Genomic DNA, 13,874 nt, shown 5'->3' on the forward strand with positions numbered 1-13,874 from the left:
ATTTTTAATACATGCACTGAGAGGTCATAGTTGATGAAATTTGAGAAGTACAGCTGCATGTTTAAGAGAAGGGCTTCATTTCTTTACACCTTCAAAGCTTTGGTTTTGCATCTTTCCAGAAGATGAAGAGGAAAGGATTACCTGCAAGACAAACTTCTGGTCCACGTAGCGTTTGGCCATGGAGGGCTGGAAGTCCGGGCTCTCCAGGAAACGCAGAAAGAACTCATACACCAGCTGAAAGAGGAACAAACACCACAACATTACACAACATTTGGCGTGTCTGTGTTTTTCATCTTCAGTGGATAGTGTGGCATCCAAAATGTCAAACTATTCTTTCAAAGACACACACGCATTTTGACTCATCTCTTCCTGAAGATGCTGTAAAGTGACTGTACATCATGTCTAAATGTCATCTGGGTAAACATCGAGTCTATGCAGGATTTGTGGGTTTTTTTTGCAGGATTTGCATTTGTTATTGATGCTGGCTAAACTCATAATGTGTTGGCATAAAACTTGAGCCAACATTTAAATGATCTAAATGAGGTAAACACTCAACACAGCATTAAAAGCAATTTAACCCCACTGTGAGAGAATTAACAGTGCTAAAGGCATATTTTGCCTGAACTGTGCTTTTTTTCCCATTACACCTTCATGTTAACTTAGATGAAGTCTTGTAAATCTCCAGCAACACGTGACTGCATGTCACACGGATGTATGGCGTGTACCTGCAGGTGCGGCCAGGAGGCTTCCAGTGTCGGCTCATCTTCCTCAGGGTCAAACTCTGGATTCTCGCTGGGTGGGAGAGTCCTGAAGATATTTACCGAGATCTGGAAAAAAAATCATAAACGCAGGCAAGGAGAAGGAGGTAGTGTGAAGTAGAGAGACAGGAAGTAGAAAAGATGAAAATGCAAAGGGAGGAGGAAGAAGAAAAAGAGATTAGTGAAGAATAAATAATGCATTCTCGCCAATTGTGGATTTAATGGGCAATAATTCAGAGATGAAAGCAGGCGATGAATCGTTTTTAATACTCTATCGCATAATGGACGTGGCAGCCTTGTTACCTTCAATAATCACCTGCAGTTTGAGGACGTTTGTGTCACTTTAACTCTCGAAAAAGTCGCTGCAACAATGAAACAATTCTCCTTCCGATGGAACGTTTCCAGGAGTAAAGCTGTTGTGTTTGGTGGGTGTCTGTGATAATCTTTTATGTCGACTGACATCTACTTAGCAAGCGTGAAGACGTTTTGGGATGAGGGAAAAACGTCTTTCTGTGGTTTATGTTATCAGTTTCCAAGCAACTTCCACTACCGCTGGTCACACTTGAACATCTGAAGGTTTAACTCACCCTGTCGTTACCTGCTCATTTTAAAGCGCTGTGTGAATCTTGGATAGGCCGAAATCATCTAACCTGTTCATTTTTCCATCTCACTATCTTTAAGATTGTTTATCTGCTGCAACTTTTCCTACTGTGCATCTCCAAACCTTTGACTATCAAAGAGGTCCAGAACATCAAAGTATCTTAAATTTGCACGTTTCATTTTAAGCTTGATCAAATTACTACTTAAACAGCATAAACACTTTTTATTTGGGTGAGCACACACAGCCGCAATCATTCGGTGCACTGCTCGTTCGACAGCTGTCCAGATGTTGATCATCAACAGAGGGAAAACCATAGATGATGATCGGTAACAGGACTGTTGCTCAGACAGACAGTGTCATAGAAAAAGGTCTGCAAGCAACAACGGTGACCTCAGCTTTGAGAGGATTGTCAAGAAAACTCGACAGAAGAACTTGAGAGATTCATGAGGGGTGGGCTGACACATGAAGAGTGCGCATAGATGTCTTCAGGAAAGCAGAACCAGAGACATCATCAGAAGCGTCTTGTGTGGACTAAAGAGAAAAAGAACTGGACTGCTGCATTACACACTGTATTTTAGTTGGAAATCAGCATCCTAGAGTTTGGAGGAAGAGTGGAGAGGCTCAGAATCCAAGGTGTTAGAAGTCCAGTGTGAAGTTTCCACAGTCTGTGATGATTTGGGCTGTCATGTCATCTGCTGATATTGGTGATGGTGGCGTTTTTGTTTTTTACAAGTCCAAAGTCAACACAGCATCTGCCAGGAGGTTCCAGAGCACTTCATGCTTCCTTCTGCTGACCACAGTACTTAACTACTACTAATGGTTTACCGCGTCTGTTATTACTGAGCTTGATTGGCGAGCCCACTCCTTAACCCCACAGAGAACCTATGGGGTATTGTCAAGAGAACCAAAAATGCAGATGAGCTAAAGGTCACTATCAAAGCAGCAGTAACACCTCATCAGTGCTGATCTGCTCCATGCCACAGCACAATGACGCAGTTATTTATAGGAAAAGAGAAACAAAAAAGTCACGAGTGCATAAATGAACCGACTTTCTTTCTTGGCAATCGCATTATTTCCATGATGCATATGTGTTGACATCACTGTGAGGACGTTAGCATGACTTTAACCTGGGTAATAACTGGGTAATAACACAGCATCAAAGAGAGTCTAGCTCGACTTAAGATTCTTAGGTTTGCAAAGCGTAGCAAACCTAGCCTCGCTTTTTTTTCTTGGCATGTTTCTCCTACGCTGCTTTCATTCCATAATGCTGCACTTGGCTTTAAGAGTTTGATTTCTAAGCTTTTTTTAAGTTCATTCACTTTCCTTCCACCCATCCTCTGTCCTATCAGCATTTTCGCATCCTCTGGGTATAGCACCTCTATCTACTGCTGGCTTTCTTTTCCTGTTTCAGACCCTCCTTTCTCCTCCTCTCTTTATCCTCTGGGATCTCCGGAGTCCACACTTTCACTCCACTCTTTCTTCCTTTCTTTTCCATCTCTCACACTCTCTCACCATCTGTGCAGCCGATTGCTCTTTAGCACCTTTGTAAGCATTCTACTTTTCTCTCCCATCCTCCCTTTTTATTTATCTATCTATCTATCCCTCGCTCATCACCTTTGTTTATCTCCCATGGTAACTCCACCGGAGATCCTCCATTGGATACCACACTGACTAGCTTCTCTTTATTTTCCCCACAGCTTGGGATGGGCATCCAGGTGTTTGACAGGGACTGACTCACAGGTGAAAGTGTCTTTCCGGCCTTCTAGATCTCTTCTCCCTTCAAGTATCAGGCTATCGATTCATTCGTCCACCCACCACTGTTTGTCACTGTCCATTCCCAAAATATTCCTGGTTTGGTTTTTGGATAGTGAATATTGGAGAATATTGCCTTGTACCTGAGGTCTCTTTTTTAACCCTTCCATTACTGTTTTAGTGCTTTTTAAAGCGCACTAATTTTCCACCTCTCTATTCTTAAACTGTACTACTGTAACTTTGTATTAATCACATTTTTTTCTTTATCTTCACCCGTGCCTCAGTCCAGCCCCTCAGTTCATACTTCGTCTGAAACAGGCTGTTTTAGGTCCTTTCTCCCAGCTTTCTTCTGATTGACTGCCCCTCAGAAGCACAAGATTTTCACGGATGTTTGGAGCTTTTACTTTTTGTGGGCATAGCCACAGCGCCAGAGCATCTAAAACCTGAGCTTCAAGCTCATAGGGATTTGTATACATGCTATCCTCATGCTTAACATGAACATTGACCACTGGAACCAGGATTTCTGCCAGTGTGTTGCAAGTCTAAGAAAGCTACCAGCATCTTTTTTTGGCAAAAGAAAGAACCTTTACATTAGATAATGTATCCTCCAAGCCCACATTTACTGTTAAGTATTTTCACACATAAACAAAAGCTAGAATAAACAAGGGGATTAAATAACCAGCAGAATAACAGTTTTACTAGTTACGCTGCTATCCAACCACTTGTCTCCACTAATGATGTTTCAAGAGATAAATCGTTCACTGCTGTATGTAAATGATGTTATATATATTTTATGCTGATATCTGTACACATCTGTTGTTATGCTGGAAATGGGAAATAAATAAATTCCCTGGTGTCTTTGTGTTCCTAAATCTCTTCATTGTGCAGAGCTGCATATACACAGTGCTGATTTCTGTCTGCGTCACTGCACAATTAACCAGTAAGCAAAAGGGGCGTGCCACATTAATGCTGTTCAATATTTAACTGTACTCGGAGTGCTTTAAGTTAAGTACTATGTATGAAATGATGACCCATGTTTTAACGGATTTTTATAAGATCAAAGAAAAAGAGTAACCATGTTTCCAAACGAATAAAAATTAGAGGAACATTTGTGCATCCTTTCAGTTATCTATGATCTATGATCTTTATCTTTGGGCTGGAATTGTTTGCACTGGTGCATCATTTTAACCCCTAACCTCCCCTCCTACTGTACCATCTTTATAGCCTCCGGGTAGAGAGGCTCTATGAGGACTCCTCTGCTCGTGGCCACGCTCTCCACCAGCTCGTTGAGCGCCGCACGTTTGATCTCCTTCCCTTTCAGGTCAGCCACGCAGTCCAGGAAATCAAACAGCACGCAGCACTGCTGCAGCTTCTTACAGAACAGGTCGTGCAGCTCTGCCACCGGGGCGTCTGGACAATTGAGAGGTAGGAAGAAAGAGAGAAAGCAAAACGTCAGACACGGAGGTTAAACGAAAAAATGCTTCCCTGTGTGTAGAGCGTAACGCAGGAAGCTGGGGTTTACGTATTGTTTGGCGCGGATCCTCTCTAAAAGCTATTGGGATAGAGAATATTACTCTACAAACACATCTGTACACACCCACGCATACATACACGACTGTCCACACACACACCTTCCTCCAGAGGGCTGTGTTGTATCTCACTCCTATTACCTGTCAGATTCATTCCTTAGACCAGTTTGTCACGATGAAACTACCTGCTGCTGGTCGTCACGTTGAAATCTCATGCCTCCAAAAACTCCACTTTTCACAGAAAAAGAGAAAGCGCCTGATGCATTTGGATTACTGAAGCCCTAACTCATACAATGAGTTTGAAATTGATTCCACAGGCCTGGGGAGGTGGGGAGGTGGGGTGCAGAGGTGAGAAACTCAATGCAGCCTGTAAAGCTTTATGCAAAAGAAATAAAAACATTAAATCCACACAGAAAATAGAGAGCTGCAGGGTTTGACAGCTGCCCAATGGGAATGCTTGGTTTCTTTTTATGAGTAACCAGATGATTGATGACTCAATAGCTAAAAATAGCAGCAAAAAATCCACATCTGAGTGAGATGTACGAGAGGCTTGCACTGAAAGATAATAAACAAATCCATACGGAGAAAAATTATGTTAAAAAAACTAGAGCAAAATACTAAAACAACTCCTCTGTGCTAACATGCTAACAGCAACAATGTAAAAATGCGAAGGTGTCATAGGATGTTCATGTAATGGTTTTAGACTTTGGGTGTATTCAGTTCCTGTCATTTCTTGTTTTATGATGTAACCCCCGACTGCAATATTTGTAGTTTTTTCTCCGTGTTCTTTGTTGAATGTGCTGACCTCCTGCACGTGTATGACTTCATCCTCAATTAAAGACGTAGATATGAAAACTTTTTACTCCAGAGTTTGCATCCACTTTTTTGACTACATTTGATTACAGTCAATTTAGTTTTGTCACAACAATATTTCTTTCAAAGCAATTTATATTGTAAGGTAGAAGCCTTACAGTGAAACTGAGAAAAGCCCAACAATCAGATGACTGTCTGTGAGCAAGCATTTGGCAACAGTGGGAAGGAAAAACTCCCATTCAACAGGAAGAACCTCCACCAGAACCCGCCTCAGGGAGGGGCAGCAACATTTTTAAAAAATCCAACTAAACCAGCAGCTAAAATTTTAAAGTCTAAGGAGCTTGGAAGAAAAAGCATCTGGACTTCTTTAAGTTCACCTCTCATCTGAGAAGCTTCTTCAGCTCAAAGGTCAAATGGTGGAGAGTCCCAGATCATCCCGGCCCTTCTGGCCACAGGAAATCACATGATAGGGTGGGGCTAGGTTTCACAATGAGTTCACCCAAAACCTTGGCTGATTGTGACCCACCCCCGTTCTCACACCTTGGTTCTTTTGGGGGGGGCACTCTCATAGGGCTTAAATCTGGGACTCTCCGCCATTTGACCTTAGAACTGAAGAAGCTTCTCGGATGAGAGGTGAAACGTCTTCAAGCAACTTAAAGAAGTCCAGAGCTCCTCAGACTACGATGACCTGGATGACAGAACCTTCACAGACCTAAAACTTTAAAAATAACTAAGTACAGATACACTGGTCAGCTGACCAGAGACCAGAATCGGATGATTTTCGGCATGCTAAGAGAAAAGTAATTAATGCATCTGTAAACTGGTGTAAAATTACCATACTTAAAAACATATGGCATTTAATTGCATTTAACTGAACTGGTGTATACTGGTTACTCCATATCCTTTCAGTCTGCTATGTCCCATTAATCTCCCTCTGTCAGAGGAAAAAATACAGCTTACCAGTGGCTGGGAAACAGTCTAGACTAACTGTGTTCGAAGGTTCGCACACTCACACACACAGCGGGAGTGGATTAATTTTAACCCTTCTTAACCCCCAGGTGGGAAGCACAGGAGGGATACGGGAGTGCTGACTAGAGCTCTTCCAAGCCCCAGGCCCCTCACCTATTGTGGGCACACCACAGCCATCTGCTGCCTTTGGCACAGAGCTTCACAAGGATAGACGAGGACTGCCCTTCGCTTGAGGTGTGAGAACATGCTCTGTCGAGTCCGTTTTATTTCATCGTTTGTGCCCTTCTGTGTTTTCCATACGGTAATATCTCAGTCACGAGATCAGTGACCCAGGTTATCCGAATTAGCACTTTGGGGTTAGGATCAAGGTCACGTCTTGTTTCTGCTCCATGAGTAATCATTCCATCAAGCTCTTCATTCTGATGTTTCTACAACCTTCTTGCCTTCCATAAACACTAATGGTTGCGGTTGGGGCTGGCATCCATTGAGCTGCACTGAGTGGTCAATTTGTTCTTGAATTGGAGCCATTTCTCTGTGACTGGACAAACATGTGAAAGCCAAGTTCGCACAATCTTCTGACTATTTGCGACGGGGAAAAAAGCGAGTGTGAAAAGTCCATGGGTGAACTACTTCTTCTGACAACTCGGAGAACAAATGCGAGTCTAAAAGTACAAACATTTTCATGTCGCTGACGTAAAGACGTGTCCCACCGCTCCACTTTTCCTCGCTCCTTCCTAATCTACCACCCCCTGTCCTTCCCATCTTTCCAATCTTCTCTTCTGAGTCCTCAAAGATCCACACCCCTGTTTTTTCTCCGTCCTCTCCCAACCTCTCCTCCCTTTCTGCTCTTCCTCTGTAGGCCGACTGTGAAGGTGAAATCTAATCCGTTTTTAATGGAGAGTAATTGTATGAAGATGTACCGTGCGGGACTGAGAGGAGGAAGGGAAAAAAACGAACATGGCAAGGTGAAAAGAAAAGGAAATGAAAAACTGCGTTTGTGCGCTCGTGCAGACGGGCAACGAAGACGGGAGGTGAGAAAAAGAGAGGAAGGATGAAGGGAATAAAGGGACTCGGTGGGTCGTGTGAGAGCAAGTGTGGGAGAGAGCAAACCAAAGAGCCGAGAAGAGAGGGGAAGTGTAGGGAGATGACAGCCCCAGACGGAGCGGCTGATGTCACCCCGACATGCCGCTTACAGGTTGACAGTGGTTAGATTTAGAAAAAGAATTTACAAGGATACAAATTGAATACACAATGAGACGGCAGACGAATCAAACTGAGGCGATAATGAGCGCGTTTCAGTTTTTTGCAGGTCACTGCAGACTCGCTTATTCAAAGCAGCTTTAATATCATGTCAGTGAAGCCATTAGAATATCAACTAAGGATCTTAATCACACTGAGTCACTTGTGACTGAGCTATTTTCATGTTTTCTGACAATCCAAATTGGCCGTGCTCTGACTGTAACACCGCTGCCATTAAAAGCAAGCGGTTACATTTTATTTTTCGATTTAGTGCGTCTGTATTAGCTCAGGACATCCATCATCGACGTGGCACACACAGACACACACACCAGCGTTACAACAGCAGCACACGAATATAAAAGCACGTAAAATACAAACACCCTTTCCCTTAAAAATATTCCCAGCTACACTCATGTATTAGAGCCGGTAAGCTATCAGTACTCAAAAACTGCTTTTCTAATACTTTTTTTTGCTGCTGGTCTTCGTACGGCTGCAAAGAGAACAATTTTTTTCAGACATGAGAAGAATAATTGATCAGTTTGGTCTTTTGAACTTCTTTAGTTTTCCTTTATATGTAACGTTCTCAGCTTTAAGCTTTTTGCTTTGGTTTAACCTCATTTCCAGCGATAGGCTGGTATTTTGAGGGGAAACGGATCTAAATCCTGCTGAACACTGCCTGCCCATGACCAAAGAGTGAACAAAGTAGGCCACTTTGCAAATAAAGACCCAAACGTTTGTCTCGGGAAAGGTTGGAGGCCAAAACAGAGGCAAAAGGAGAGTGAATATTTGTGTTGCATTTGTCAGGTGCACAAAAACATGTCCCCAGGGTCATAAATGCAAATGTAAACGCTAATGTAATCAGGCCACTGCAAGCAAACCCACATTAACTTTAGAAAGTAAGCTGCTTCCAAATGACAACTTAATATAATACTGTATAACATCTTATTGATTTTTATTATTTAATCCATGAATTAAAGTTTTAGAGTTCAGGCCGCAATATGCTGTCAGGACAGATTCGACGCACCGTAGCTTGGTAATTTTAAAAAGATTAAAAGTGTGTTGAAGATGTTGATGCCGAGCATGTATATTGTTCACATCTACCCTAAAGACAGGGACTGTCACCCTGAAAAAAAAACATTTCCACTAAGATAGAAATGTTACACCATAGGACGAAGATGTTCACTCTGTGTAGCTGTGTACCGGTGGTTGTTTAGCTCGGAGGCTAGACGCACATAGCCAAAAACAGCAGCTCGGGTTCAATCCTGTCCTAAGTGTCTCTGCTGTCTTTCTTTCTGTGTCAACATGTTTTTTAACAAAGCTGAAAAGAATAACTGTGTATTCATTTGCAGTAATCATTCCTCTTAAGGAGAAAAGTGGGACCAAAACACACCAGCCAATTGCGATCACTTTCAGAGGGTCAAGGTTTTCCTTTTAATGCGTCGCCCTTATCTTCACTACTATTGATGCACGATAAAAATACTTTCATATAAATTTTAAAAAATTCTGAAGGTGCAAAAGGAGTTGAAGGTATGAAAAAAGCAATTAAGTTAGAAAGTTTTAACAATAGCTGAACTACAGTGATCAAGAGTTTATGTTCGGTTTAGGGAAGAAAATTAAATTAATAAAGAAGCAGTGCGCAGTTTATGGGATAAAAGCTCACATATAATGTGAGAATGAAAATTAGGATCCTTTTACATTTTACTGATACACAGAAGTTCATTTGCACATAAACTGAAAGTCTTAAATAGCTGCCTCAAACATCTGGGCCACTATACCAAAATACGACCATTTATACAAAAGAAAGACACAATTACAAAATACAGAGATCTTTACGTGCCGAGGGGATCGCTTTTTCTCCTCAAATGCATTTTTATCCAAATCAGAGCAGCATCTTTGTGAGGTTTTTCCATTGGGAAATCAAAGAAAAGTTACTGTCGTCCACTCAAACCTGTGTGTATTATTTATTAAAGCTAAACTGTTCTTTCTGCAGGTCAAAATACTGTTTTTATATTAAAAAATACCGATTTATAAATTCATATGATACAGTTTCATTTCATGTCTAAAACATTCAGGTTAACGCAGTGGAGCTGATGTTATGATTTTTTCTTGTTGCTAAAAAACCACCTAAATAGGCTTGTGTCAAGTGCTGTTGTCATGCATCTTGTCATGTAGAGTTAAAAGCTAAATTCCTGATACAATTCAGCATCATTACAAAGCTCTCTGTTCAATGTGGGAAGGCAACGTGTCATAAAAATATAGTTTCATTAGTTATTATTAATCTTAGGCTTCCACAGTTTGTTTTTGTCTTCCTCCCCTCACACCCCCAACTGGTTGTGGCAGATGGCTGCCCCACCCTGAGCCCGGTGCTGCCGGAGGTTTCTTCCTGTTAAAAGGGAGTTTATCCTTCCCACTGCCACCAAGCTCATGCTCAAAGGGGATTGTCTATCCCCTTTGGCTTCTTTATATATATAAAGGCAACTCTTGTTGTGATTTGGAATTGAAGTTTAATTAAACAGAAAAAAAAGGAATCTCCTCAAAGGTGCTCGATCCGGAGTCAACACTGCATTTGTTGGGCTCTAATTTTATCATCATTGTGGAATCACATGTTAACAGTTGTAAATATGTGTTGTGCATCAGCAGCAGGATGGTGATTGTGTATCAGATGTTTACCATGAACGAACGCATGACCTGAACAGATCTGGTCATGAAGCCCACAGGCACGGATGATGTTTTAGCGAAGCTGAGCCATTTTCTTTTAAAAAGGGTTTGTTGACCATAAGAGAAATCTCCAGCATCTGCTTTCCAGGAGAGGAGAAACGCTCGGTGGCCGATTAAGAAAAGACGATGGACCACGGAGAAGGAACAGACAGAATGTGACGTAGAGTAAAAATGTGAGAGGAGGGTAGGGCTGATTTGGTAACGGGAGCATTAAAATGTAAGACTGAGCAGCGCCGCAACACCATCAAAACACAAACACTCACATACCCCCAGCTGCATGCGACTAAATATAGTCCTGCTGGAGAGCGACACGGAAAAGAAGGAAGAAGAATCTGGGGAGGAAACAGGAGAGAGGAGAGGGGAGCGGTACAGGGTTAAAAGATGACATCATCCCCTTCCTCCTCATCCTTCTGCTTCTGTCTCGCTCATCTATCCATCGATAGGTTCCTCCCTTCATTTTTCTCCTCTGGTCCCTTTCTTCACTCATTCATTTCCCTTCCCTCCCCATCTCTCTGATGTTTTTTTTTAAATAAGCAAGTACAGCTCGGCTCTTTAAATAAGAGTCATTCTGTTTGGGGCTGAGTGTGTGACACAGAGAGACGGCAAGAGAGGAGGACAGCTTCTGTTTTAGCTACCATGCAAGCCGCCTCTGCAGCCCTGTCATTAAGCGCACATGCTCAATGCACAGATAAAGTGACGCAGAGAGGAAGATAGGATGGGAAGGGAAGGGAAGAGGGGGGGGGCAGAAAGAGGTAGAGGGAGATAAAGCAGAGAATGGCACAGTTATAAATAGTAGAAGAAAGCTACAGCAGCTATCAGAGCTGAGACACCATGCAGTGTGTAAAAGTCCGGGCGGTATAAATATCACCTTAAGGGGTTTAGGTGACGCGCTTTAAGTCCATCTCTAAATAACCTAATCCTCCTGAAACACACGATCTGTGCACATCGTGGCAAACTGTCAGGGAAACATGTGCAACATGCATCTTGCTCATATAAACAGCATGATTAGGAAGATTAATGAGAAGCGAGGGTTGCGATGTGCGATTAGACGTCCCCCGTTTTACGCGTTTTCAATAAGACTGAAGTGTAAACAACAATTTACCTCCCAGGGAAGCTCAGGACCAGTGATCCTGGTGCTTTAAATTAGAGCAGGAAATACTTGGAAGTTGTCATTTGGTGACGGTACTGAGAATTGGTAATGAGACCAGCTGGGTATTAGCATATAAGATGTAAATAGTGTTGTATGTACAGACTGTTAGAGGCAATCGAGCCTATACTGGCAAACAGAAATGGTTAAAGAATATGTGGTGTTTTGGGGTTTTTTTGCTCTTATTATATTCCTCCAGCTCAGATATCAGAACCGCTTTTCATGAAATTTGGTGGCATAAATGTGGTGGAAGGGTATTCCAGACGTCTGTTCTCCAGTTTCTCCATCAGGTGTCCGAACTACCTCAGCTTCTTACAGCCTCCGCTCTAATTCATCCCAAAGGTTTTTCTATCAGGCCGAGGTCAGGACTGTGTACTGGTGCGCAGTCACAAAGTTGGGAGCAGGAAACTGTCCAAAATGTCTTGGTATGCTGAAGCATTAACAGTTCCTTTCACTGGAACAAAGGGGTCGAACCCAACACCATAATCCCTCCTCCTCCAAACTTGGCGCAAAGCAGTTAGACAAGTACTGTTTCTCCTGGCAACCGCCAAACCCAGACTCGATTGTCACACAGAGAAGCGTGATTCACCACTTCAGGGAACACTTCTCTGCTGAGTCCAGTGGTGACGTGCTTTACACCACTGCATCCGACATTTTGGATTGCATTTGCTTGTCCATGGAAACCCATTCCACCAAGCTCCCTATTCACTGTTCTTGAGCTAACCTGAAGGCCACATTAAGTTTGGGGTACCATTGGGTTTCTTAATTTTTGTAATTATCAGAATGATATGAAAGCTTTAAAAAGTTAATCAGATTTGTGCAAATTATCTTATTTAGTTTATGATCTGCTTTTCAGGGAAATTGTACAAATCATGGCATTAAATAAATGAATATATGAAATCGCTATTCAAACTTCCAGACTGCACTTGAGCTAATCAAGACTGTGACTGATTGTCACAAGTGTAAGTGGTAAGAGTAAGTTTTTGGGGGCAGTTTAATTAATGTAGTGCTTATTTTCTGTCATATGTATTCTATATTGTTATTGTTCTGTATTGTAATGAATTCAAGCTATCTTCTTGAGGCAAAAGCTCAGGCTCCAAGGTGCTCTAAACTCTCAGTTTTAGACATTTTTTACTAGTCCTGGGTCCACATGGCATCACTGAGAGAGGATATTCCTAATATGGTCATCTGGTCAGGTAAAAGTGGATTATTCTGAACTGTGAATCATGCAAAGCTACTCTAGTTGAGTCTGAGAACAAAAATAGTGAGCTTGACATGAATATTAAAGGTCTAATTTAAGATAAAGTGAGATGTTTTGTATCCAGGAAACCAAACGGACTTTGTAGGGTACAATCAAACATGATTGTACCCTACAAAGACTGACATGATCTTTAGGCAAGCCGATTTTGTCATCATCGTGGTCTGAATTCTTAAAAGTTGTGCAGGATGTTTGAAAGGTCAAAATAAAATTTACTATGGCTTTTAAGAAAGTGACCATTATCTCTTTTTTTCCTATTTTTAGGTCAAATCATCGCTAGGACCTTCTGAGTGCCAAAAAACAAGACAAAATCATACTTATGTATCAGTAATTTCTCATCGTGCATGCTAAAGTAAAACAAAAAAACGAGGTTGAAGTGAAGCTTGTTACTGAATAACAATGACGCCGACAGCCACATCTGAAGACCTGCGCTCCAAATCGGCATTATATTTTAATAGCGGCGGATATCAAAACACGCAGCGAGTCTTTATGCCGTACTCAGCCATTCTCTGTGTGACAAAGGCTGTGAAAGAAACCTCTGTCATGGCAAAAGATTAAGTAGCGCGCTAAGCCCATCTTTAAATAATCCAATGTTACTAATAATACACTTTTCCACCACAAAGCATAATGAACAGAGACCGACTGGGCGTTCAGGCTGCGCGTTCACATCTGTTGTCTGTGATTTATTTATTTTTTGTTGCTTTGGTCATTACCTACGATCAGATTAGTCGCCATCAGGAAATGGATTTCTCATAAGGATCAATAAGAAACAAGCTATTTGAGCTGCCAAGCATCGCCACTCGTCTCCTTTCTTAAAGTCCACACTGGCGTTGACAGCAGAGCGACTTTCAAAGATGTTGAAATTCTCCTTCCGAAACAGAATATTTGCTGTGAGAGATGTAAACACAAATTGGAGACGGTTAGTAAACAAATATGGGAGAAGGTTATCCCAGCTGGAGACATCCTCAACATTTGATTAGCAGCTTTCTGCGCTGCTGTTGCTGCTGCTTTTCACAAACAAGGAAATGTGATAAATGAAAAAAATCTCACATTTCTTGTCCTTGATTTAGGCCGAGCATGATTTTTTTTT

General features: G+C 41.9%; 1 protein-coding gene across 1 annotated transcript in view; it reads right to left on the minus strand.

The window, feature by feature from the left end:
* Window positions 1-13,874, minus strand: part of ppp2r5b (protein phosphatase 2, regulatory subunit B', beta) — a 49,165-nt gene that overhangs the window by 19,186 nt on the left and 16,105 nt on the right. Inside the window, exons 2-4 of the mRNA XM_005751861.2 lie at window positions 4,325-4,521; window positions 726-827; window positions 142-234 (exon numbers count right to left, since the gene is read on the minus strand). Coding sequence (XP_005751918.1) covers window positions 142-234; window positions 726-827; window positions 4,325-4,521 — 392 coding nt within the window. The remainder of the gene's footprint in view (window positions 1-141; window positions 235-725; window positions 828-4,324; window positions 4,522-13,874) is intronic.

The sequence above is a fragment of the Pundamilia nyererei genome, unplaced genomic scaffold, assembly GCF_000239375.1.
Source record: "Pundamilia nyererei isolate P.nyererei 1_Seehausen unplaced genomic scaffold, PunNye1.0 scaffold00331, whole genome shotgun sequence".
Taxonomy (NCBI): domain Eukaryota; kingdom Metazoa; phylum Chordata; class Actinopteri; order Cichliformes; family Cichlidae; genus Pundamilia; species Pundamilia nyererei.